At 45.8% G+C, this 25,333-nt stretch overlaps 1 protein-coding gene and 1 long non-coding RNA gene across 2 annotated transcripts; one reads left to right on the top strand and one right to left on the bottom strand.

Moving 5' to 3' along the window:
- The first annotated feature begins 698 nt into the window (after positions 1 to 698).
- ANAPC16 (anaphase promoting complex subunit 16) lies at positions 699 to 8,440 on the top strand. Its single transcript, XM_047761723.1, has 3 exons — positions 699 to 840; positions 6,736 to 6,810; positions 7,534 to 8,440. The coding sequence occupies exons 1-3, from the start codon at positions 699 to 701 to the stop codon at positions 7,647 to 7,649; spliced, it is 333 nt and encodes a 110-aa protein (XP_047617679.1). The 3' UTR covers positions 7,650 to 8,440.
- On the bottom strand, positions 750 to 24,650 carry LOC125116479 (uncharacterized). Its single transcript, XR_007132343.1, has 4 exons — positions 24,540 to 24,650; positions 23,593 to 23,662; positions 1,710 to 1,813; positions 750 to 881 (listed from the first exon to the last, which is right to left on the bottom strand). It is a non-coding gene; the product is annotated as an uncharacterized LOC125116479 (long non-coding RNA).
- Positions 24,651 to 25,333: the final 683 nt, after the last annotated feature.

Raw genomic sequence — 25,333 nt, forward strand, 5'->3', positions numbered from 1 at the left:
TTTTGCTGTGACATAGGATTGAACACTCACACTTCCTCTATTCCTAATAGGCCCTGAATTCTAAGACCATTCCTGAGCTGTTTTGTTCCAGTTTTGGGACGCCACCAAGTGATCAATTTGGATATTACATTTGGATGAAAAAGGTTTTTCTAATTTTTAATGAAAGGGCCAATATGTATTTCCTAACCAATTCCCCTTCCTTGGGAACAGAACACAGTGTTATTCTGGAATTTTATTCGGAAAATTTTATAAGTGAATTTCTTGGTGTGGCTTGGTTAGGATGTATCCAAGACAAACTGTTCTATGAGGCATGGTTGTTTTATCCTCATATATTTTATTTCCTCAGTCAAATTGCTGCCTTGGCACTGCCATATCACCCCTTCATAACCCATAAATCACCCACAGCCAGTCCCAAGTGACATAAACAGTTTGCTAATGATAGGAAGTAGAGTTTTAAGTAGAAAAACTAAGAATAAACATATTTTCACTTAAAATCCTGAGTGACATTTTGGCCTGAGGCATCAATAAAAGATTGTGGGTGTACAGAAGTTAGAAAAAAATTGGAACTCATTCTTTACTAAACTGTATGCTGGCTTTCATGGCGGCTAGAATGAAATGTTGTCAATCTCACTTCCATAAATTTGCCAATTGCTGTTTTTCTTTCTCTGTAGTGAAGTGAGAATTCTACTAGAGAGGAAATGGCTGCCTCATCATCATCCTCCTCAGCTGGTGGGGTCAGCGGAAGTTCTGTCACTGGATCTGGTTTCAGTGTCTCAGACCTTGCCCCACCACGGAAAGCCCTTTTCACCTACCCCAAAGGAGCTGGAGAGATGTTAGAAGGTGATCTCATGCGGCTTTTTGCTGAATAACTGGATTCAGACCTGCAATGAATATTAATTGTAAAGAAGCTATTAAGTGAATGAGAGAAGTTGCCCTGATTTCAGCTCCACACTTAATCTCTTGTCCCCATTTCAAAATAATATCTTTAAAACACAAGTCTTTCTCCAGAATCAGAATTTTGGAGCTGAAAAGGACTTTGGAAATCAAGGAGGTCATCTCGAGTTATTTAGACCCAGAAGAGATAAAATGATTTGACCATGTGAAAGGCCAAAGTCAGCACTGGAACCAGGAATTCTGACTTCCAGTTTGCTTTATCCTGGCACCCGTCTGCTTCCCTTGGTTTGATAAATTTTTTTCTAATATATTTCATTTACAGATAGATCCAAACCATCAAAGAGGTTCTAAGAGGAAATAAAAACCAATCTACTACTCTTATATGTGAAGATGACTCTCCTGACCCACTCAGGACCACTATGTGGTTTTTCTAGCACTGGAGCTGGATTTGCATCAAATCACCCCCCATCTTATTCAGCACATGTGTGCAAACTGGCTGGCCAAGATCAAGGCACAGGCTGTAATCAAGGCACTGGTACCTAGAATTCATCAGATTCGTGTCACTTTAGGAGCTGGCCCAATAAATTCTTAATAGGGAGCATAAAAAGCAACTGAAGAGCTTATTTAAAATGTGTATTTCTGGGAGTTCCCTTATGATGCAGCAGGTTAAGTATCTGGCATTTTCACTGCACGGGCTTGGGCTGCTGCTGTGGCTCAGGTCCAGTCTCTGGCCGGGGAACTTCTACATGCCACAGGCATAGACCCCCAAAATAAATAAATACAAAATAAAAATAAGATGTACATGTCTGGCTCACCTTAGAGATTCCAGATTAGTCTCAGTTGCAGCACAGGAATCTCCAATTTGACTAACATCCAAGGGATTCTCATAAAAGTGGTCCTTAACTATTATTCATCATACCTTGAAAAAAATCAGCAAAGAACATATTAAGGGTTCAAAATCTACTTGGTTCTAGCACATGTATGCTTAAGTATATATTTTTTTTCTTTAAATGTTGCAGATTTCAGTAAGTATATTTAAAAATTAATCTGGAAATGTGAGAAAGGTACAAACTGGTTAACAGCTGGCTTTTTGGGGTGCTCTTTATTCATTTATATCAGGTATAATGAAAAGCAGAGGTTTGGATTAAGCCAGGGCAAACAGAAGAATCATTGGTGACAGGAAAACATGGAAAGACTGGGACTATAAGGCTCTTTTAGAATTTGTTCAAATCATGATTAGTGAAGTAGATAATCAGATAGTGATACATCCTAGGTATACATACTTCTGTCTTTATCTTTTTGTTTTCTTCAATTGTGTTAACTTAATACTTGAGTTAGTATCCCTGAGTCTGGAGGTAGTGAACATTGGAGGCCTCATTTACCATATTTGGCACTAAAAATAAATTATATGCAGCAGAGACCTGGTATTAAGGAATTTTACCAGGGAGTTCCCTTCATGGCTCAGCAGTTAACTAACCCAGCTAGGATCCATGAGGATGCAGGTTTAATCCCTGGCCTTGCTCAGAGGGTTAAGGATCCTGTGTTGCTGTGGCTGTGGTGTAGGCCAGTGGCTACAGCTCTGATTCAACCCCTAGCCTGGGAACCTCCATATGCCTCGGGTGCGGCCCTAAAAACCAAAAAAAAAAAAAAAAAAAAAGGAATTTTACCACAAATCAAAAGTTGGAGGCACTTAAATTCTTAATGAATTTTATAGCAGTAGAAGAGGAATCATTATTTTGTAATGGACCCTAAATGTAAGTCATTTAAATTCTAGTGATAGGAAGAATTTAATACAGACCGTCTCCTTGGACTCAGCTGTCAGCATTCTCAGTCAGTGTACACCAGGTTACTTGGAAACAGTAAAGAAGAAAGCCTTCTGAGATTAATCGGAATGTTCATGTTCTAATAAGTTATAGCTCTGCCCATTTTTATTCCATCCTATTGTGCTCCATGGAGGACTGTGTTGGCTTTCTGTTGTAGCATGAATTTACATTTAAATTCACAGTGCACAGTTTTGATTCTCTTCCTTAGGTTAAAAGTTTCACCTATATTTTAAAGCTGTTTACATTTAAAGACAGACTGAAAACTTAAGAGATGGCAGTCCTTTATCCTGGTCAAATGAAGAATGATAAATTGAAAATGTGGGTTAATAATGATGCTAGATTTGGAAGCATTGCCATTTTTATAGATGATGCTTTTATTTGAGTAATGTAATGGACATGTACTTGACCATTTTTCTTAACAGTAGTTTAATCAAATACAGGCATAGCTTGTTTTATTGGGCTTCTCACCTACTGTGTTTTTTACAAATTGAAGGGTTTTGGCAACCCTGCCCTAAACAAGTCTGTTGGCGCTATTTTCCCAACAGCAATTATTTACTTCAGTGTGTCCTCTTTGTCACATTTTGGTAATTCTCACCATATTTCAAACCCTCCACCAATAAAAAGATTATAATTTGCTGAAGGCTCAATGATAGCATTTTTTTAGCAATAAAGTTGTTTTAATTTTTTATCATAGTTGATTTACAATGTTCTATCAATTTCTGCTGTACAGAAAAGTGACCCAGTTATACATATATATATATATACATTCTTTTTCTCATAATATCTTCCATTATGTTCCATCACAAGTGATTAGAAGTAGTTCCCTGTGCTAAATACAGCAGGACCTCACTGCTTATCCACTCTGAATGGAATGGTTTGCATCTATTAACCCCAAACTCCCAGGCCATGCCACTCCCTCCCCCCACCTCCTCCCCGCCAGCAACCACAAGTCTGTTCTACAGAACAGAAACAAACTCGTGTACACAGAGAATAAGTATTTTTTAATTAAGGTATGTACTTTTTTTTGGACATAATGTACTTAATAGACTATAGTGTTATTATAAATGTAATTTATAGGCACTGGGAAACCAAAAAATTAGTGTGAGTCGCTTTATTGCAGTGGTCTGGACCCAAGCCCACAATATCTTTAAGATATGCCTTATGAAAATAGAGTAGGAAGAGTTATCTCTTCAGAGTAAGGAACAAAAGCAATTAGGAATCAAGATTGGATGCTGTTTATAATCTTGGCAGGTTCAACTTGATCTTGCATCCTCCTGAGTCTAGGATAATAAACCCAAATAACCTGTACTTAACCTTGTAAATTAACTTTTTTGTGTATCTGCTCTCTGATAACAGACATCTCACATAAGCAGTTTATTGTGGAGGACTTTTCAGCATTTCCCTGCCCTTGGCTAGGATTGTCCTCACCCAGTTATTAGTAAGCAAATTAAAGACTGTCTTCCAGCCCAGAAATGGCTGAATTTTAGTGACACTGTAGGCCATTGAAGCCTAAATTACCTGGCATTGTCTATTTGCCTGCTGTGAGGTAATATTCTTTTAAATGAATTTGTTAGCATCTTGTTTATTGGAGTTGGCAATGGTATTAGATTTGGACAATTTACTGACCTTTTCACCATTTATAACCTTTGCTTGTCCCTTAAAAGGAAAGCTGACATATTGCTACTTGGTGTCTTACAAAGGGTTTGATTACAGTTTCTAAAAGGAAGACAGACTGCCCTAAGCTGACTTCTTTCTGGAGAAATTCCAGGCTTTAGGCTGGTACAGATATCACATCTAATAGGATGTGGCTAAGAAGCAGTGGACTTTGTGGTTAATACAGAGCTGCAAATCAGCAAAAGTGTGTTCCATAGACATAGAGAGTGGCAAAGTGAAATGCAGGTGCCTTTTTGAAAGATTAGCTTACATCCTTTTGAAGTTCATTACCAAGGGAAATATGCAAATGTTATAATTTAAGCATTTATCCTCATAGCACCTGTGATTAAATGTAAGTGGGAGGTAGCACTTCCAAATAAATCTTGGCCTGATCCTTAGAGCCAGAATCCCCAAAGTTCAGGATCAGACCATCTGAGAAGTGAGCTCTAGTTCTCCATGCTTTGCTCTTTCTAAAATAAAGCGTAAGTTATATTTGATTCTTTAAGCAAAGGTATGAAGGCTGGCATATTTACACAGAAGAGCTGTAATAATAGTGTCATTGGTGTCAAATGGTCACACAGTCCCTCTTCCATAGTGGGATTCATAGTCATTTGCTGGCCATTACCCTTATCCAAAAATCTCAGTGATATCATTAGCTCACCTTGCTCTTTGAATAATGTATAACATTCAGTCAATTGAAAATTTTAAAAAATTTTGCTCAGTTTAATCTGCCCTCAAATGACTTACATTCAGCCAGAGGAACAGGGTTGGGAGGAGGGGATAGGATCCTATCCCAGAGAGCACAATAGGTAGAAAAGAGGTTGAATTTGAAGAATAACATTCTCCCCAAAGTGTATATCACTCTATGAAAAAAACTGTATTTTGAAATGATAGCATAATATCACAATATAATATATATTATATACAGAAAGAATTATATATATATTTTTTTGCATCAATTTTGAAGATAATATTAGAAGCCCTCTTGGTTGTATATTCAAGCTATTTGAATACAACATTTATAGTTTTTCTTTTTATCATGAGTTTCTGAAATAAGATCTGCCTTGTGTGAAACTCAGCATGAAGCCAGAATGTGTAAGTCCTCTCTCCTTGTCACTTAATACCTGGCTGACACACCAACCCAACCCATGATTGATGGGTGAGTGCTTGACACCTAGTAGTGCTGGCATGACCTTCCGCCTAAAAAAAGACATCTGTGTCTTCCCCTTCTATTTGTTTCAGAATTTTTGCAATAAGATCCCTTCCCCAAATGGTTTCTGCTATCCTTTTAAAAGTCACATTCTCCTACATGAGTTCTGTATCTTCTGGGCTAGGTTTTGCTGTATCAGCCCTTGCCTGACAAGGAATAACATGAACTAGCTTATGTTTCACAATCATCTTCCAAGTACTGTGGTGACTGAGTTAGCTACCTTCTTGTTGCCAGTTCTGGCACCAGTACAGTGCTAGGTTCTGAAATTGCACCATACTCTTATCGCCATGCAAATTGCAGTGTTTTGGTTCAGTTGGAAGATCAAGGTTACAATTTGCGTTTACAGGATGAAATTTCCCAGCAGTGTTTTGTGATGGTCATAGTGATGTAATTTGATATCTATGTAATATCAACAACTATTTTTTCCTCAGCTTTCCTTTTTTTTTTTTTGGTCTTTTTGCTATTTCTTGGGCCGCTCCCACGGCATATGGAGATTCCCAGGCTAGGGGTCCAATCGGAGCTGTAGCCACCGGCCTACGCCAGAGCCACAGCATCGCGGGATCCGAGCCGCGTCTGCAACCTACACCACAGCTCACGGCAACGCCGGATCGTTAACCCACTGAGCAAGGGCAGGGATCGAACCCGAAACCTCATGGTTCCTAGTCGGATTCGTTAACCACTGTGCCATGACGGGAACTCCTTTTTTTTTTTTTTTTTAGCTTTACTTTTTAGAATGAAAATGGTTTAGAGTTTTGTTATACCTTTGTATTTGGAAAGCACAGGGGCCACATGGCCACATGTGTCAGCTGTCAGTATTTGCTTGACCTACACAATAGAACATTAAGAAGTTGTCAGGTTAGGATGGGGGAACTGTTGACCAGGACATCAGACTGGGGTTTCTTGTTTTTGTTTTTTTAAACATTATTTTTAAACTCTTGAACAAGTAGAGGCACTATTTTAATATTCTAGGTATAGAAGAAGTAGCTTTTATAACAGAGCAGTGTTAGTTTTAAATGAAATAGAAGCCCTCTTTGTAAACACTGAAAACTAGACTCTGAATGTAAAAGTAGGGAAAAGAATGGACATGTTTACTTGGTTTATCAGAAGCCATAAAACCCTTAGAGCAGATTAAAACTTTTCCTCTTCTGTTTGTAGATGGCTCTGAGAGATTCCTCTGTGAATCCGTTTTCAGCTATCAGGTGGCATCGACGCTTAAACAGGTGAAACATGGTAAGCACGTGAGTGTTGTGTACTTTACGAGAATAAATTTACTGGGGGACTTAGGTCAGAGTGCTCTGTAACAAAAATTCATTAAGGCTTTTTAAGTGGACTTTCCAATTACCTGCAGACAAGACCATTCTACAGTCTTAATCCAGACATAATGTCCACATTGAGGCTTAATGTTGAAGTCCAAGGGGTTAGTTTTCCAGGGGAGTTAATGCTTCCTACTCTTGTATTGCGTTTTCTTCTCCTTTCTGAAACCTTCTTTTACTGTCGTCCTCCTTTGGTTACCATCATCATCTTCATCTTCAGATATTTATGTAATACCTTTTGGTCCACCTGGACTCTAAGGTCCTGGTAGCACCTTCTCCATTCTATCGTGTCTCACCAGGTCTTCATTTGTGCATCAGGGAACTCTGTTGCCCCCACCAGACTGGACTGTTTCTCCATTGATAGCACGGTGGGGCCGGGGGGGGGGGGGGTACAATTGCTGGTAACCCTGGATTTTTATTGTACAAATCACAAATTTAGTACACAAATGGCATGGAGGATAAGTATAATTTTTTTAAAAAAAGATTAAGTCTTCTGAGCAACACAGGATAAGGACTACTAGAATATGGAAGGGAGAGATCTTTCTAGAAATTATTTTTAAATCAGTCATCATGTCGGTGGTTGGTGACTGTCTCATGGGAAATACATTGTATTATATATTATCTCCTTGACTCTTTACAGATCAGCAAGTTGCTCGGATGGAAAAACTAGCTAGTTTGGTAGAAGAGCTGGAGGCAGATGAGTGGCGGTTTAAACCCATCGAGCAGCTTCTGGGCTTCACACCCTCTTCAGGTTGACCTTGCCTGGATGGTCACCTCTGGTGCACAAGTACAGGTCCAGCGAGAAACTTTTGTTACAGATTATATAGCCATCCAGAGACTCACAGCTCCATCCCCGAATTGTTATTTCACATGCGTACTTGGTTTCTCTGTATCTATCCACAAGCAACAAAAACTTAAATGTGTGATCTTGCAGGGAGAATTTTTGTTTGTTTTAAAAAGTATTGAGAATCATATTTAGACAATCAGTGTCAGAGAACCAAGAGGTTTGGGTTTAAGAGAGATTTATAAAACTTCACAAGCCAGGACACATCCCGGAATTGGCCAACTGAATGGCATCCCTCCTGTCATTTTGTGCAGTTCCTAGAATCCTCCACCCCTCAAGTCCAAGGTCAAGAACTGGAGTTAGAAAATACAGCATTTCTAAAAAAAAAAAAAGAAAGAAAAGAAAATACAGCATTTCTTTTTTTTTTTTTTTATTTTCCCACTGTACAGCAAGGAGCATTTCTGACCTAAAACAGTTCTTTCTGCAAATGAATGTGGTTTCAACTCAGGACCTGTCCAAATTAGGAATTTTTAAATGTAGGGGTTTTTTTCCTATTTTTAAACATCTAATTCTATAGATTCTAACTTTTTCTAACCTCTTCTAGGCATGCCAGATGCTGGCAAAAAGAACTGCTTTTTGAATGTTGAAGCACTTGTAAAAATAAAGCAGTGAGCAAAATCCTTTTAAACATAGAAATCCTGAGTTCATCTTGTTGGTGGGCTCAGGCAATTCCGTAGCAAATAAATCCTTTGAAAGAGCTCCACATTGGTTTCTTTATCCCTTCAAAGCCTCAGGGATTTGGGATGGGGGAAGAGGTCAAATTGCTTTTTCTAAGAAGGGAATCTAAAAACCATTTCTCCTGAGCAAATGGCAGATTGGCTTTATCTCAGGGATATTTGTCTTTTCAGAAGAATGTGAATTTATCTTATCAATATGTGAGTAGGCTTTTTTACCATAATAAGGAAAATCTTAGAAAGTTAAGAGGTGTCCTTTGTTTTTCCTCATGGGACCCTGCCAGGGCCCACACTGCGTATTTAAGAGAATCATTTATTAGATTGTATGCAAGTTTTGCCTCAGACAGCATTTTCCTTTCTCCTCATTATAACTGGTACCTGAGTTGCTTAATTGTGGATAAATATAATCCCAGTAGCAACTGGACTTAATCTCAGGAGTAGGGAATGTTTTAACACATACTGCGTGACAGGGAGGTGGTGACCTCCTTGAGTCGATAAAGAATCTGAGCACACAAAAGTTAAAGACCTGCCCATGGTCACATAGCCCAGAAAGAAGAAAATTTTGGAACTTGGAATAGACTGCAGATGATTGACAATTCAGCCCAGTATCTTGTCTCTAAAGCACATCAGAGCACAAAAATTAGCCTTCAAACTCACCTATTTCCACATTGATACTTCTTAAACTAGTTCCACATTTGAAAGCCAATGGGTTTCCTAATATTGTCCTTTTTGGCAATAACCATCTTGTTGATTACCAAAGGAAAAATTTTAAATACCTAGTCTGCAATAAACCTCTAAATCATATTTTCAGTGACAGTTCAGAAGAAGTCACTAACTTTCATCTGACTTATTTATGTAACAGTACAGCATAGACACCGTATCACTTCGTCTTTACCCTTTGATATTTGAACTTATCAGAACATTTAACTTAACAGAATATTTTTCTCTTGAAACTGGACTTTTTTTTTTTTTTTTTTCTTTTTAAGGCCGCACCTGTAGCATATGGAAATTCCTGGGCTAGGGGTCAAATCAGGACTGCAGGCCTACGCCACAGCCACAGCAGTGCCAGATCTGAGCCACATCTGTGACCTACACCAAAGCTTATGGCAACACCCGATCCTTAACCCACTGAGCAAGGCCAGGGATTGAAACCTCATCCTCATGGATACTAGTCAGGTTCTTTTCCACTGAGCAACAACAGGAACTCCTGGACATTTCTTTTTAGGTCCTTAGAAATTGAAGTAAGCCTAGAGTTGATCAGAAAAACTTTCTGAAGCACCTTTCCCTGTGATCATTCAGCCTCTACTTGAGCACGACCCTTAAATAAATAACAAGAACCTATGTGTAGCAGAGGAAAATCTGCTCAATAGTTTGTAATAACGTATATGGAAAAAAGAATGGATATATGTACGACTGATTCACTTTGCTGTACACCTGAAACTAATACAACATCTAGCTCATCGCCCTGGTTGATAGACAGGACGTCGAAACCTTGTTTTATTCATTGCTCTATGTTCAGTACCTAGAACACTACCTGGCACATAGTAGGTATGCAACAGGTATTTATTGAGAAAATAAATTATGAATTTGCATCTTTACACTGTTTTAGAAACTGTGTTGTTAGCTATTTACAGTGCAGCATCCATAGTGGAGAAATGCCTACAGTAATTGAAATAGGTGGTGGGCAGAGCCAAGACAATAACCCAAATCTCAGCCCAGAGCGCTCCATTATGCTGCACTGACAGGTGGAGGTGATGAAACAAATAGAAACCGTGCCCAAAGCAGCCACGTCTCACATGATCCCCTCTGTGTGAGGAGCCAGGCTGAATGATGCTGGTGGCTTCCTGCCCTCCGCATGGGCTCCTGCACATGGGCGCCATTGTAGCCTCACATGTCAACATCCACAAGCTGCTCTCCACCTCTCCAGATACTTTAATTCCTCTAGTCAGGTTTCCCCAGAGGAACTGTTTCTCCGGAATCCATTTACTTCATTTTTATAATATAAGCTCTACGTAATAAAACAATGTACAGTGTTTTTGTTTTTTTGTCTTTTTAGGCCCACATCTGTGACATATGGAGGTTCCCAGGCTAGGGTCGAATTGGAACTACAGCTGCCAGCCTAAACCACAGCTACAGCAACGTGGGATCCGAGCCCCGTCTGCGACCTACACCACAGCTCATGGTGATGCTGGATCCTTAACCCACTGAGCGAGGCCAGAGGTGGAACCCTTAACCTCATGGTTACTAGTCAGGTTCGTTAACCACTGGGCCACGACAGGAACTCCCAATGTACAGTTTAATACCAGCAACAAGAGAAGCTGTTTACTTCCAAGTATCTTTTATTCACTCAGCAGACATTTTCTGAACACTTACTGTGTGTCTAGTATCTGCTAGATGCTGAGGATATGCTGTCAAACAAGATACAGTCACCAGCCTCAAGGTTATAAATATATTAAGAGATGCAAAGGGGTAATTTTCAGTATTAAAAGTCTCTGATAACAGGAAGCATAAGATGCTATAAAACCAGAGACAGTTATTCCAGCTGAGAAGGGGTCAGAGAAGACTTCCTAGAAGGATGGTATTTAGGCTGAGACCGGAAGGACACGGTAGGGTGGGAACGAAGGACTTTGTAGATGGATGGAACAAAATATGCACAGGCCCAGGAGTGAGGAAAGGCATCTTGCTTCTGTGGGACTGCAGATGCTCTGCATGCCTGGTTCAGAAAGTATAAGGGCAAGAGATGAGACAGGATTGGACCTGATGGGTTTTGCTAAGGCATTTGAACGTCAACTAGAGAACAGTGGGGAGCCATTAAAGGGTTTGAAGCAGGGGAATGACAAGATCTATTTTCGGAAATTTTAGTTGGAAGGAATAGTGGCAAATCACTGGCAGTAAGATCCAGATCCTTTTGAAGGGAATGGTGGAAACCCAGGTGAGACATGGCTGCAACCAGATGTGGAGACAAGAGGATAGATTTTATCTGAGGGTTACTCAAGAAGTAGCATATTTAGGACCTGGTGACCCGTCAAACTTGGAGAACTCAGCGAGGACACCCAGGTTTCTTGTGTCAGTAGCTGGTGGACTGGTGGTACTATTCACTGAGACAGGGGTACAGGAGAAGAGCAGGCTCCATATGTCCAAAAGGCAGGTGACTCTATGGTCTACAGGTCAGAGAGAGAGCTGGGCTGGACTAAGATTTGGGACTCACCAGCCCAGAGCTTTGCCACCAAAGGTGGGCATGGATGGTATTGCCCAGGGAGAGAGCCCATGGAGTGAAAGGAGAATTGGAACCCTAGCATCTAAGGGACAATAGAGGAGGAGCCCAGGAAAGCAACAGGCAGGAAGTGACCAGAGAGAGCCAGAAAAGGAGGAGTGTGGCATCATGGAAACCAAGGGGAAAGGACATTTTGAGAAGGAGGCAGCTGCAAACAGCAGTATCTGGTGCAGCCAAGCGGTTAACTGAGAGGGATGGAGAAGACCTTTGGATTTTAGCAAGGAGCTTGTTGCCAACCTTATCTCAAGAGCAGCCACCTTAGTGGCACAGGGAGGCAGAGCCAGACTGCTGTGGCTGGGAGAGTGAGTGGAAGGTGAAAATGTGGGGCCAGAGCTAGGCAACAGTTTTAACAGGAAGAGGAGGCAAAAAGGGGGGACAGCTAAAGGAGGACACACAGTGGAGACATTTGTTTCGGGGAGAGGTCAAAGAGAAAGGATGTATAATTGAGTGTGTAAGGTCCTGAGGAAGTGGGAGGGATGGGATCCAGAGCCCAGGTGGAGTGAGTACTCTTAGAGGGACAGAGGAGGAAAGGATGGTGCTGATGTGGGTAAATGAACAGGTGAAGTGGCAGGAAGTTGAGGGAGTTCCCATCAGATGGCTTCGATTTTCTCTGTGCTGGAGGAGGCAGGTTGGGCTACGGCCTATAGAAGGGGCAGGAGGAAGCAGGGACCAAGGGCTTGGGAATGGTCCCCGTGAAGAATGGGAGGGAGCTGACCAGGGTCAGAGCATTGCCAAGCTCATTCAGAGGTCACTTGCCAAGCCCTTGAACTTGCAACGGCACTAATCTTTGGGGATGTATACCAGCAGCTCCTAGCAGCCTGGCAGTAGGAATGGAAAAAATGAATAGTCGGTGGTTACAGTTTTACATGGTAAGGGCCAGAGGATAAGCAAATTGTTGGTCTAGGGCTAGTGAGGGAAGGAAGTGAAAATGAGAAGAGGTTACCAGAGAGAAATTAAAGGGTCAGACATTTTGTTGAGGGCCTACTATGTCTCTGGTAATCGGTAAGGAGACAAAGATGTGGCAATGGTTCCCATACTAGCTGTGCCTCAGCATCAAGCTGCATTAAAATTCAGACCCGGAGTTCCTGTCGTGGCTCAGGGGTTAACAAATCCAACTAGGAACCACGAGGTTGCGGGTTCGATCCCTGGCCTTGCTCAGTGGGTTAAGGATCTGGCATTGCCGTGAGCTGTGGTGTAGGCTGCAGACGTGGCTTGGATCCCACGTTGCTGTGGCTCTGGTGTAGGCTGGTGGCTACAGCTCCGATTTGACCCCTAGCCTAGGAACCTCCATATGCTGCGGGAGCGGCTCTAGAAAAGGCAAAAAGACAAAAAAAAACAAAAAAACAACTCAGACTTCTTGGCCTCATTCCTGGGGTCCAAGGGGTCTGTGATTGGGGGGTCATGTGACTCTCTTGCAGCCAGGTTTGGAAACCATTTTGGCCAATGGAAAAAGCAGACAAGTAAACATATGGAATATACATAGTGTCCTAACTCTGTGACTCTGGTCTATAAGAGGTGCTGTGGAAGCCACGAGGGCCTGGAGGTGGGAAAGGAGAGACAACAAGGAAATTTTCCTAGAGAAGGTGAGCCTGGGCCTGAACGTGACTGGTCAATCCGAGTTAGAGGGGAAGACGCCAAAGCAGCATTCCAAGTACAGGGAACAGCACGTGCATAGGCAGGGCCACATTCGTGGAACCCCAAGTCATTTGGTGTGACTGGAGCTGAGCGTGTAAACAGGGGAGGGGCATGATCTCTCAGAAGCAAGCAAGAAGCAGAATGTTTTGAGCCTCATTCACCGTGCCCCACTTTCCATCAAAAGAGCATTTCTCTGACGTGGCCAGGGTACACCTAAGAAAGAGGCCAAGAATACTGACTTTCACAATAAATAACTTAGGAAGCAGGCTTCTCGGGGCCTGGAAGGCTTAGGCCTTAGGCTAGCATGATGCCTCAGAGGTGATCTTCACAGGCCACTAGGTGGTGGACAGTATTTTTGCTCTGGTTAGAAACTAAGCATTTACAGATTTGTCCTTATTTACTTACTTTTAGGGAAAGGCAGATGTTCTAAACTCAGAATTATTGAAGGAGCCACCCTTCTGGGCTTAGAGCCAAACCAGGATAAGAGACAGCCTGAAGGGATCAAATTTAAAGTATATGGACATTGTGGAGAGATGTTTTTTTTCCCCCAAATGGTTTCTCCTTCCTTCCCTGGCCCTGAAGGCCTGAAGTACACTCCCACGCTCTCTCCCCCTCCATCTTCTCAGAAATCTCCAGACATATATTTGAAGATAAACCACACAAGCATGAGCATTTCATCTGTTTAGCAACCCAAAGGTCATGCTTGGGGGCTGCTGAAGTCAGACTCTTCCCACTTAACATTCTGCAGTGTCTCCAAAATATAGTGCATCTGGAATATGCTATGAAGTCAGGGCAACTTAGCTCTCAAACATACTGCCTGGAAGATAGCCTTGGACTTCCTCTCTTGGACCAGTGTCAGTGCCCAGAGAAGACTCGAGGCTCATCCTGTGATCCCCCTTCAATGCTCGAGGCTGGAGCGCTTTTTGAAAGCACTCCTGATCATGAAAAGGAAAATCAGACTCTCCCAGCCAGCCTGAGGTTGCAGCTGGAGGACCAGGTGCTATGGCCTCCAGAGACCTATGGATTCAGGAGCAGGAAGAAAGCAGGACATCATTCCTACGCTGTCTCTCAGCACAGAGGAGTAGTCATTCCAAGAACTACAAAAGCAGAAGAAGGGGAGATGGAGGACCAAGGAGGAAGGCAACGCCTTGCTGTCTGGAAGCATGAGCTCTGGCTGCATTTAAGCTTTACCCACTATGCTGCCAGCCAAGGGGCATCCTCATTAGGCAAAGAGTTTAGCTTTGGTTCTGCAGCTCTTCCTAACCCAGGAATCATTTCATCCAAGGAGAGAGAAACAACCGCCCATTCTGAGCCTCTGCAGTCTCCTTTGAGTCCTGCTGGCCCTGTGACCAAAATGAACTTTCCATGAAAAAGAGTTAGGCTCCCAGAAGGTGCCAATATAATACCCTTGGATTTAAAGGCTGCCGAGGGGGAGAGGAAAGGTTTCAATAACCAAGGCATGAGGGACTATGAGGGCCTGGGCTCAGAACTCACACCTCTCCTTTTGGCACAGAGGCTCTCAGGGTAGGTACAAGTCATATCCAAGCACTAGGGACTCTTTAGAATGTTGGTCACGGGTAGCATATGCTAAGCAACCTCTCACACATGATGCCCCTGGGAGAAGGTAACAGAAACTCCAGGTGGGGCAGAGGAAGTCACCAAGGGATGGCAGGAAAGAATTCCACAGCCCACAAGCTGAAGGGCCTTAGCAACTGTACTTGTTTAGGCTAGGGCTGGCGGAACAAAGTTGACAGACCGAGCGGCTTAAATGACAGAAACTTAATTGGCTCAAGGTTCTGAAGTCTAGAGGGCCAAGATCAAGATGTCACCAGGGTGGGCTCCTGCTGGAGGCTGTGAGGAAAGAGATCTGTCCCTGGCCTTTCTCCTTGGCTTACAGAGGACCATCTTTTCCCAGTGTCTCCTGACACTGTCACCCCACCGTGCAGTTCTCCCATTGTTATAAGGATGCCGGTCATGTTAGATTAGGGTTTACCTAATCTGACCTCACTTTAACTCGGTCACCTCTATCAAGTTCTATCTCCAAATAAGGTCCTCTGCTAAGGCAGCGGGGGTAAGGACTTCAACATACAAATTCTGAGGAGGGACACAGTTCCACCTATAACAACCCTGATGTCTCACCAAACACTTCCGTTTTATAAATGAGGGTCTTTAAGCCTTGAGTGGGAAAATGACTTGCATAGGGTCACACAGCAAAGTGGAAAACCTGAGACTAGAACCCAGGTCTTTGGGGGCTTCAAGCTTTGTGTGGACTTCCCTAGAGTAACAGCACTGCCGGCTTTGGGAAGCCCCTTCTCCAAGAAGGGAACCGCAGCTTGGACAAGTCTGGGAAGCACCCAGTCAAATCTCTTTGTAGGCCTGGCACAAGGACACACTCAAATTCTCTTACAAACCAATATTTGGGGAAAGACCCTGAAATGCCAGCATGGAAAGAGCCCTATTGATGGGGCTTAATATAACCACCAGGGTTTATTTTTCAATGGCCAGGCCCCTCATTAAGGAGGCAGATATGTTGTGTCATAAAGGAAGAGCTTTTGCTCCCTGCTTACAAATCCCCAACAGCGCAGGTAGCAGGAATACGGCTGCGTGGTGCTGGCTTCTTACAGACTCTCCCCGACGGTCCACCCTCTCACAGCCACTTTGCCTCGAGGCTGGCATCTGGCCTCCATACCTGGCCAAAGGCCTGGTAGGTCTCCATTCTGCAATGGTTGTGCGAACTCACTAAGAAGACTCTTTTCAAAGACTCCTGCAACGTGCAGTAGCAACCTGGGTTTAGGGGCCTTGCTCTTACAGCTTCAAAAACAAAGAGGCCAAAATTGAGATTGAATATAGTACGGAAGTGTGGGTGACACCAAACCACAGATGAGTTGATAGGCTGTGGGCAAGGAAGTGAAAAGTTCACCTTGTCCTTCCCTCTAACGGAGGGCTGTTGGTTTTGCAGAGGTTTGCTTTTTTTAAATTTTTTTCATTCAATAAAAATAGCTTGGTGGGACAACATATTATAGCATTCGTGGAAATAAAAACTAGGAACCACATCATAGGATGTTCTGCTCCAAACTTGGCCCCGGTTCCCCAGGCAGCTCCCAGCTCCTTCTGATTTATGCAGCAGCCGTGGAGGCCCTCGCCCCGTCCCAGGTGGGGCCTGGCTTTCAGGGAGGAAGGGAGGAGGTGGTTCAGAGGCATCAGCTGTTTCCTTGTGTCTGAGCCAAGACCCTCGCCTCTGCTAGCAACCCCGCTTTGTCCCCTGGGTCTGCCTTCTGCACTGTGAAAAGTTTCCATCACAAAGGGCTGATTCAGGAAACCAAGGTTAGATGCAAACGGTCTTATTTGAAAACGGGGAAGGCCAGCCAGGCTTTGGGCTTCCTGCATTGATTGCTCTCCCGGGGCCTGGGACCTGCCCAGCCGGGTGGGGCAGGCAGCTCTGCAGGTTACAGGATGTGAAAGTGGGGACTGAGGTTAGGAAAAAGAATAAAAGGCTGGGACCAGAACACACCCAGCAGAAGGCCATGTGCAGTTCTCCTCTTCAGGGTTTCCTGTGGGTACACTGAGAACATTGTGTTCTGGCTGTGAACTTACCCAGCTGAGTCGGCGGCTCCAGACTCAGCCCCTGGGTCCTAGTGCCGCCCAGCACTAGCCTCAGCCTCAGCTCACCTGCACCGCATGAAACCCACTGTAGGAACCCCCCAGAGGCCACTTCCATTGTGCCCTCCCTACTGGGTGAGGCCCTGGTGACCAGACTGTGGGCATTTATATTCCCATTCATCCTGAAGCATCTTTGACTTGCTTGACTAACAGCCTCTCACATCCCTCATGACAAAACATCCTTCAGGTGACAAAACTGAGGCTCTGGGTAATTGGGAGGAACAACCAAGGTTGATAATTCAAGGTTTTTGGACCCAGGTCTCCTGCCACTTTAGGGAGAACTGAATTTGAGACCAACACTTCAAACCCTTGAAATGAAGATGAGCCTTTGCCTTCAAAGTTTCTCCCCAGGTGAATCTGAGAATGAGGCGATTGCTTAACGAATTCTCCAAAACAACTAAGAGCTCAGGCATGTGGTACAGAGCTGTGAGGAGCCTGGAGAGCCCTGTGTGCTCTGTCTATCCTGTGCTGGGGCTCCCTGGACCTGCCACCAGGCGCCTATGTGCAGCCCCACACCAGACCCAGATTATCCTGTGTCTGGGTAGGATCCTGGAACTAAGAGGCATACAGTGGGCCTCAGCCCAAGCAGCCAAGAATCAATGGGCCAGCAGAGGGGCGGGGGGTGGGGAGAACCAGGACAAGGTGGAGGTTCTCCGATTAGAAGAGATTTTGCAATTTGTAAAGTGGGTTCTGGATCATCAATTCCTCTACTAGATGGTAAGCCTCTTTTCCTTCTTTTTTAGGGTCGCACCAAGGCATATGGAAGTTCCCAGGCTGGGGGTTGAATCTGAGCTGTAGCCCCCAGCCTACGCCACAGCCTCAGCAACACTGGATCCTTAATGCACTGATCAAGGCCAGGTATGGAACCTGTGTCCTTATGGATACTAATCATATTTGTTTCTGCTGAGCCATGATGGGAACTCCAGATAAGCCTCTTTTCCAAGTCATCTTTGTATCCTGTGTGTAGGCTGATCCTTGAGAAACAGTTATTGAATGACCTGAATGGAAGTCACTCACAGCAAGGCCTTGCCTGTAGCTATGGGTCCCAGTAATTCCCAGCTGTACCCCGAGCACCTACTGGGTGCTGAGCACTGATTGATAAAGGGCACACAATTGCTAAAAACAAATGTACAAACAATGGAAAGGCAGCCATGGTGTCTGCCCCTCCTAGAGATCACAGCCTGGTGGAAAGAAAGGCATTCAAGAAGCAAGAAAAATCTCAAGAGTCCAGGCTTATCCTCAGGGAGATGGAAGGAGGCTGGGGGCCCAGGAAAGTCCTAGAGGAAGAGCTCTTCAGGCTGGGGGCCCAGGAAAGTCCTAGAGGAAGAGCTCTTCAAACTGAGACCCAAAGAGAAAAGACCTAGGAAGGAGGCTGGAAAAGAGGGATTCAGGCAGAGGTAACAGTGCTCTTAAAGCCTGGAATTTAGAGAGCAAGTGGATCATGCAAAAAAAGGGAGAAAACACTTCTATGTCTTCTGAACCCCACCAGCAGGAAATCTAGTTCTCACCCCAGGGCTGACTGTGACAGTCACGATGCCAGGGAGAGCCCAGGCATTATGACTGGCCACGAGAGAAGAGTCCTGCTGCTTCTCGGTAGCCTTCCTGCACGCCCTGGACTCCAAACCAGAGGAACCCTAAAAGCTGACTGGGATATCTTGCGGCAGGAAGGTCATGAGTGTGGCTAGAAGGGGCAGGTATAGTCCAGGCATCGGGTCCTGGACCGAGATATGGGGCAAGTCACTCCCCACCTTCCTCTGGACCTCAATTTTCTTTTCCTTTTTTTTTTTTTTTTTTTGCTTTTTAGGGCCATACCTGTGGCATATGGAAGTTCCCAGGCTAGGGGTTAGGGGTTAATTGGAGCTTCAGCTGCCGGCCTATGCCACAGCCACAGCAATGCCTGATCCAAGCCATATCTTCGACCTACACCACAGGTCAGAGCAACACCAAGCAAGGCCAGGGATCAGACCTGCATCCTCATGGATACTAGTGGGATTCTTAACCCACTGAGCCACAACGGGAACTCCCTGGATTTCAATTTTCAAGTGCTACGTATTCTCAGTAGTAGGCCTACCACTCAGACCTTCCTGAATGAATGGAAGACTGCACTTTCTATCTGGAAAAAGATTTTCTTCCAACACTAAGATGCTGGGTCTGAGACCCACGGTCAGTCCTGTTCAGGATTCTTTTGGCAACAGGGGTGCCACTAAAGGAAGGGAGACAGGGCCCAGCACACCCACAGCACATGTCTGCAGAGTGAATGAGTGATTGCTCTCCCTGAAGTCCCTGTAAAAGTTTCGATGGATCCTTGCTTCTCTCAGCAGTGGCTTCCATCTCCATCACTCCTCCCCTGTGCAGTCACTGTCGCCCACCCCCTTCACAGGCAGACACCAGATTTAGTGGTGAAAATGAACCCTAGATATTGCCTTTAGTGCTCCATCCTAGAGGAAGAAGAGGGCAGATGACCGCCCAAAGCAGAGCAGTGTGTAAAGAAGAGAAGGGACCAAGATGTGCGGAATCCGAAAATCAAAGCACATCCTCACGTAATGCTCCCGGTCTTAGAAACCCCAAACCTGCCAAGCGCTCTGCCTTCAATAAACAGCTAGAACTCACCAGGGCTTTCGGGAAGAGCTCTGGAAATGGACAAGTGCTCCCTGAGCCACCACATTCCCTGCTGGCCCTGAATCAGGCGCTAGAGTAAGGGTAAGAGTTCCCAGCTGGGCACACCCTCAAGTGCATTTTCCCTCTCCTGTGGCTTTCCAGGCTGGCCCGCAGAAGCCTGATTCATCACAACCGCACTGAAACATAGAATTAATTCCGCCTATACCCTGGGTGAGCTGGGCCATCATGACAACCAAACCACCACTTAGAGCATTATTTTGATGGGAAAATGTGTTCTGGGCTCCGAGCAACCAAATTATAAGTGGGACACAGGCACACCCAGCTTTGAATCTCAGTTTTAACACTTGCTAACCATGCGGTCACGGGCAAGGCACCATCCTCCCCAGCCTCAGTTTCCTGCTTTGTGAAAGAATATCCCCTTTACGAAGCTGTAGTACAGACAGAACAGACACCCGTGAAAGTGCCCCAGGGTTCATGGCAGCCATCAGTTTCCCCACTTCCTTTCACAGGCGCTTTTGTGGGGAGACCTGGAGATATGCATCTAAACGCAGTCCCTCAGAGGGGGATTCACCCAGCCTGCATGGGGGCAGTGTTCCCACTGGAGTTCAGGCTCAGAGCAAGTGTGTATGAGATAAATGAGCTGCTGTCTTAGAAATTACAGAACATTCCTCATCTTTGACCTTCTCCAGGCTTTCATGGGCTTCTCTGTGCCAAGAAACTTCTCCTGCCCCTACTCAGCTCCCCGCCCCTCGTCTCTCCACGAACAGCATTGTTCTGGTTTCCTTGGCTCCTGGTCCTAGTCAGGGGCCTCGCCTCCAGAAGGGGCCAGAAGCCCTGGCCTTTCACCCCAAAAAAGCAAGTGGGAGGAGGGCAGAGACCCAGGCAGCAGCAGCAGCACCACCACCACCACCACCAGTAGCACCACCAGCACCACCACCACCACCACCACCACCACCACCGAGGCCTCTGGAAGGCAGACTCCTCCTGCCGGCTTTGGCTTTGGCCCCTCCTTGCTCTGTTTGTTTCCAACCTGCAGCCAGAACACTTGCAGCCAGAACACTCTGTACCCAAAGGATGGTGAAACAGCTAAGGAATCCGTAGGGTCCTAAAGGTCGACCTTCTTCCTTTCCTTGCCCTTGGTCAGGGTTTCATGACCTTGGGCTCCTTGTCCCCTACCCAGACTCAGAGGCATGTGGTGGTCAGCAAGCCTCCTCCTACCCTGCCCCATGATTCCCACGTTATTGTGTGTCCACAGCAATCCCTACTTCTCCCCATTTGGAACCACAGAGTCGGCTCAGACCCTCCCTCCATCTGTCCAGGTCCAGTCAGTGCTCCCTCCCCGCAGTCCTTCTCCTGGGTCTCCACTGCCGCGGCCCCACCCCATTCCCAGTCCTGAAAAGGCAAAAAAAACCCAAACAAAAAACTCTTGAGAAAGTAATATGAGCTCATGGTAAAAATCCAATTTCCAGTGTTTCTACAAAGCAAAATAAAAGTAAGCTTACTTTTTAACTTGGAAGCAAAAGAAAAAAAGGTACACTCTCTCTCCCCTCCCTTCCTCAGAGATAACCTCTGTGGACAGTTTGTCCAATATCTCTCTAGATGTTTTCTATGCACATGTAGTGGGTGTCTGCAGGGGAGTGTCCTCTGTTTGGTTTGGTTGATTTTTTTTTTTTTCCAGAATGAGATTAGAGGATACAAATTGTTCTGCAACTTATTCTTTTTACCTGACAACATATCTGGGCCATTTTTCCAAAATTGACCTTCCCCTTTTTAATCCCTACATAATATTCCATGATTTGGATGTCCTATAGTTTATTTAACCATTCTCCTGCCTCAGACACTCAAGGTGGTTTTCTTTTTTTTCAATCACTATCTGGTTCCTGGCCTCAGGTCTCCAAGCTCCCATCTGCCTTCCGTGCCACTGCTCAATTGCGACACCCAGTCTATCATCCCCAACTCAGCTGTGTTCCCTGTGTTAGGGTTATACACGAGGTGTCTTATCTCCCCTTCCAAGTGTCTGCCTTGGAGGTCCTGACAAGGAGCACACTCAGCCTGTCAACTGCAATTTTGGAGCCAATCTCGGTGCTGCCCCGGGCAAGAGGAAGGAGGTTCTCAGGCCACACCGATACTTTCTTTTCATATATATCTGTTTTTTTTTTTTTTGTCTTTTTGCCATTTCTTTGGGCCGATCCCGCGGCATATGGAGGTTCCCAGGCTAGGGGTCGAATCGGAGCTGTAGCCCCCGGCCTATGCCAGAGCCACAGCAACACGGGATCCGAGCCGTGTCTGCAACCTACACCACAGCTCACGGCAACGCCGGATCCTTAACCCACTGAGCAAGGGCAGGGACCGAACCCGCAACCTCATGGTTCCTAGTCAAATTCGTTAACCACTGCGCCACGATGGGAACTCCTCATATATATCTGTTGGGAACTCTGGCTTTGTGCAGGGCACTGGAGCCCCAGGATGAAACAGATACAGACCCTGACTTCTCAGAGCTTGCAGTTTAGACAGGGGTTGCACACTCACACAGATAAGTACTTGTATAATTACATTTGGGATGCGTGCTCCGGAGGGAAACAACCCAGGACAAGGGATGGGGCCACCAGGGGAGGCCTCTCTGAAGAGGTGATGAGGTGCCGTGGAGAGAGGGCCAGCGAAGCCAGCAGACCATGAGGATCTGGTTCCCTTTCCTAGCCACTTCCCCTTTAGTCTTCGCATCTGACAAGAAGGGAAATCCCCTTTTGGTTTTAACTTTCTGTGACCATAATACATTCTATCAGAGTTCATAGGAAGCAGAGTTCTCCACTGCCTGAGAGGGGTCAGGGGAGACTTCTCACTGATATCACATTGACCTTGAGTCACAAGTGAGCTCTAGCTCCATTCAATTCTGGACCAGATAACTTGTTGAGCATATACCATATACAGCCAACATAGAGAGGTGTAGGGGTGTTGTGTGTGAGCGTTGGGCGGGGAGGAATTGTGGTAGTGATGGAGGTGGGTGTTTAAAGATTTAAAATAAGATAGGACTTCTGAAGGAATTTACAGTCTGATCTACTCTCAGATCTAGGATAGGATCATTTCAATAAATAATGATGTGCAAAGACAGCCACATAGCCACAGCTCTGGGAATGGAGCACTGGCTTCAGAGGCAAGGTCTGGGCTGGACACCTTGCCCTACACTCCCTGCCCCGCCGGGGCACACAAAGCTCCCTGGTGTGTTCAAAAGGGGCTCCTGGGGAGCCCTGAGCTGAGACAAGCTTGGGGTGTTAGCCAGCAGGGGCTAGAAGGGTATCTGGGAAGAGTAATCAGTGTGAAGATGGGAGCAAGCTGGAAGGGAAGACATTTGAAACCAAAGACGAAAAGCATCGCAAAGGGCACAGAGCACCTAGGTGAAGTCAATTATACCAGCGCTGAAGGAAAAATCCAAACCCAAAAGAGCAGTTTAAGGAGTGCAAGCGACCCCCATTCTCCTCCCCAGGGGCCAAGGATTTCATGCCCCAGAGGGGGCACCAGATGGGACAAGACAGAAATCTGCTGTTACCTCTGCCAGTCTCACTTCCAGGTCTGTGTGTCTGTTTCTCTTTAGCGTGATTGAAAATACTGTAAATTATATGCTTAAACTTTGTTGACGTTCTCTTTATGCTCCACGGTATGTGGCTGTATATATTTTGCACATCTACATACATATTACTGTACAAAGTTGTATACACAAAGCCAGGCATACTGTACTTTATGGAAAATTTAAGAGCGTTTCAGAGGTAATTAGAACCATCTGTGATTTCCCCCTCCTGGCTTTGGGAAGGAGATGAAGCTTGAGATAGACAAGGGCCTGCCCTGGAGGCTTGCAAGGCCAACCTAAGAAGCCAGACTTGCTCTAAAAGGCAGTGGGAGCTATTAAAAGGTTTGACAGGGAGGCCTTAGCGAAGCTGAACAAAGGTAAAAGAGAAAATTCCAGGCTCTCCTTGCTTTAACTTAAGAGAACAGAGTTACCTCCTCAAGCAAAGAGTAAATCCCAAACCAGTTCGGTCCACACCTCAGCTCTGCGCCTCACTTTCTCCATCTGTAAAGGAAAACCTTGTCAGCCATAGTGTGAGGCTGCAGGACTACAGGTCAACTTTGGCAATGGAGGCCCAGGCTGAGGGGGCTTTCTGCAGCCTTGGCAAAACCCTGAGACATTGTTGCCAAGTCTGAATATCATTCCTGGCCTCCAAGGCTGACCACCTCTGGACTTGGTCCCTCAAGACTTGGATCCTATTCCCTGGGGAAGGAGATTGGTGAAGCTTCTGCAGGCCCACTGATGTCCTTCTTTCCTGGGCCAGAGACTCTGAAAACTTCCTGGGAGAGTGAGGCAACACACCTTATTGTGCAGCCCTCAGCAAATGCGGCAGCTGCACCGAGTGCTAAAGAAAAGCTCCCATAATAACCATGTGTGATAATAAAAAGATAAAGAGGCAAATAGGTATGTAGGTCAGCTCAAAAATAGCCACCCACCCATGGGCCTAGGTAACCATTTGTTCCAAGTGAGTCCAAAGGGTTTCTTCCTTCCCCTCCCAAGCTGACCTTCCCTGCTTTTTAATAAGGCTGCCTTAAATCAAAGTCCCTTCCTGCACTAGCTGGTGGGCCGTTCTGACCTGCAGCCCTACAGGCGCAGGCAGTGCTCCCTGCACTCCCGCCACCAAACAAATCCTGGGGTCAGAGGGCGCAAGGGCTCAGCCACTCTGACGTGGGTTCTTGGGTCTAAGTCGGGGTTTAGGGTGGTGACTCATAGACACTCCCCCGCCCACCCCCAAAGGGTTCCGCGTGAACCCAGGAGCCTCCGCAACCCCAACAGAGGCCGCTTTGTTAGCGGACCCGTTTGAGGAGAGTTACGGCCTCAGGGTTGAGAAGGCCTCCTCGGCCTCTCCTCCCTCCCCCTCTCTCCGCTCGTCCGCCCTCACCCAGAAAGGCGCCGGCTCCTCGCCCAGCCCCCCACCCAGCAGCCCGGCGGCGGTAGAGCTGAGCTCAGCATCTCTGCAGCGGGGCCGCCTTCCTTTCAGACGCTGGGAGGAGTCCCCTCCCAGGGGAGGGCGGGGCCATGTCTAGCCCCGCCCCTCTCCCCTTTCTCATTTTCTCTCGGTTCTCCCACGTCCCCCAGACGCACGTTCTCCAAGTCACGTCCCCGCTTCCGCCGCACCAGGGGGTCCATGAAGACAGACCCCCCCCCCCCACGCCCCCCCAGTCAGCTGCTCAGCATCTGTCACCTCCACTGCCGGGCTCCCCTGAGGGCGCACCTCGGCCGGCCAAGAGTAGGGGGGCGGAAGGGGAAGGGAGAGGGAGCTTGAATTCTTCCCTTCCCCCATCCGAGCTGGCCCCACTGCAGACCAGCCACCGCTGGGAAGTCAGTTCAGCTCCTGTGTGCACCTCTTCCCAGAAACAGAGTCGTAGAAATCTAGATTTAAAAAATATATATATTTCTCTGCGTTTGATTTTTAAATACAAAAAAAGTTTCAGCTGTGGCTCCTGGATTCCTGTGCCTAAGTCTGTCCTTTGTGGGTTACAAAGGGAACAGTCGGGGTCGGGGAGAGGCCCCTCTTTTGGCGCACCGCTTCACAGATGGGCCCTCCTTAAGGAGACCAAAGTTCTCAGGGAGAATACCCGGTAGGGAGAATGCGACAGAATCGATGTCACTTCTAGGCCTAAGGTTGTCTAGCTGAAGGGGACCCCTTGGGCGACAGTGTGCTTTGCCATTTAG

Source organism: Phacochoerus africanus, chromosome 15 (assembly GCF_016906955.1).
Source record: "Phacochoerus africanus isolate WHEZ1 chromosome 15, ROS_Pafr_v1, whole genome shotgun sequence".
In the NCBI taxonomy this organism is placed as follows: Eukaryota; Metazoa; Chordata; class Mammalia; order Artiodactyla; family Suidae; genus Phacochoerus; species Phacochoerus africanus.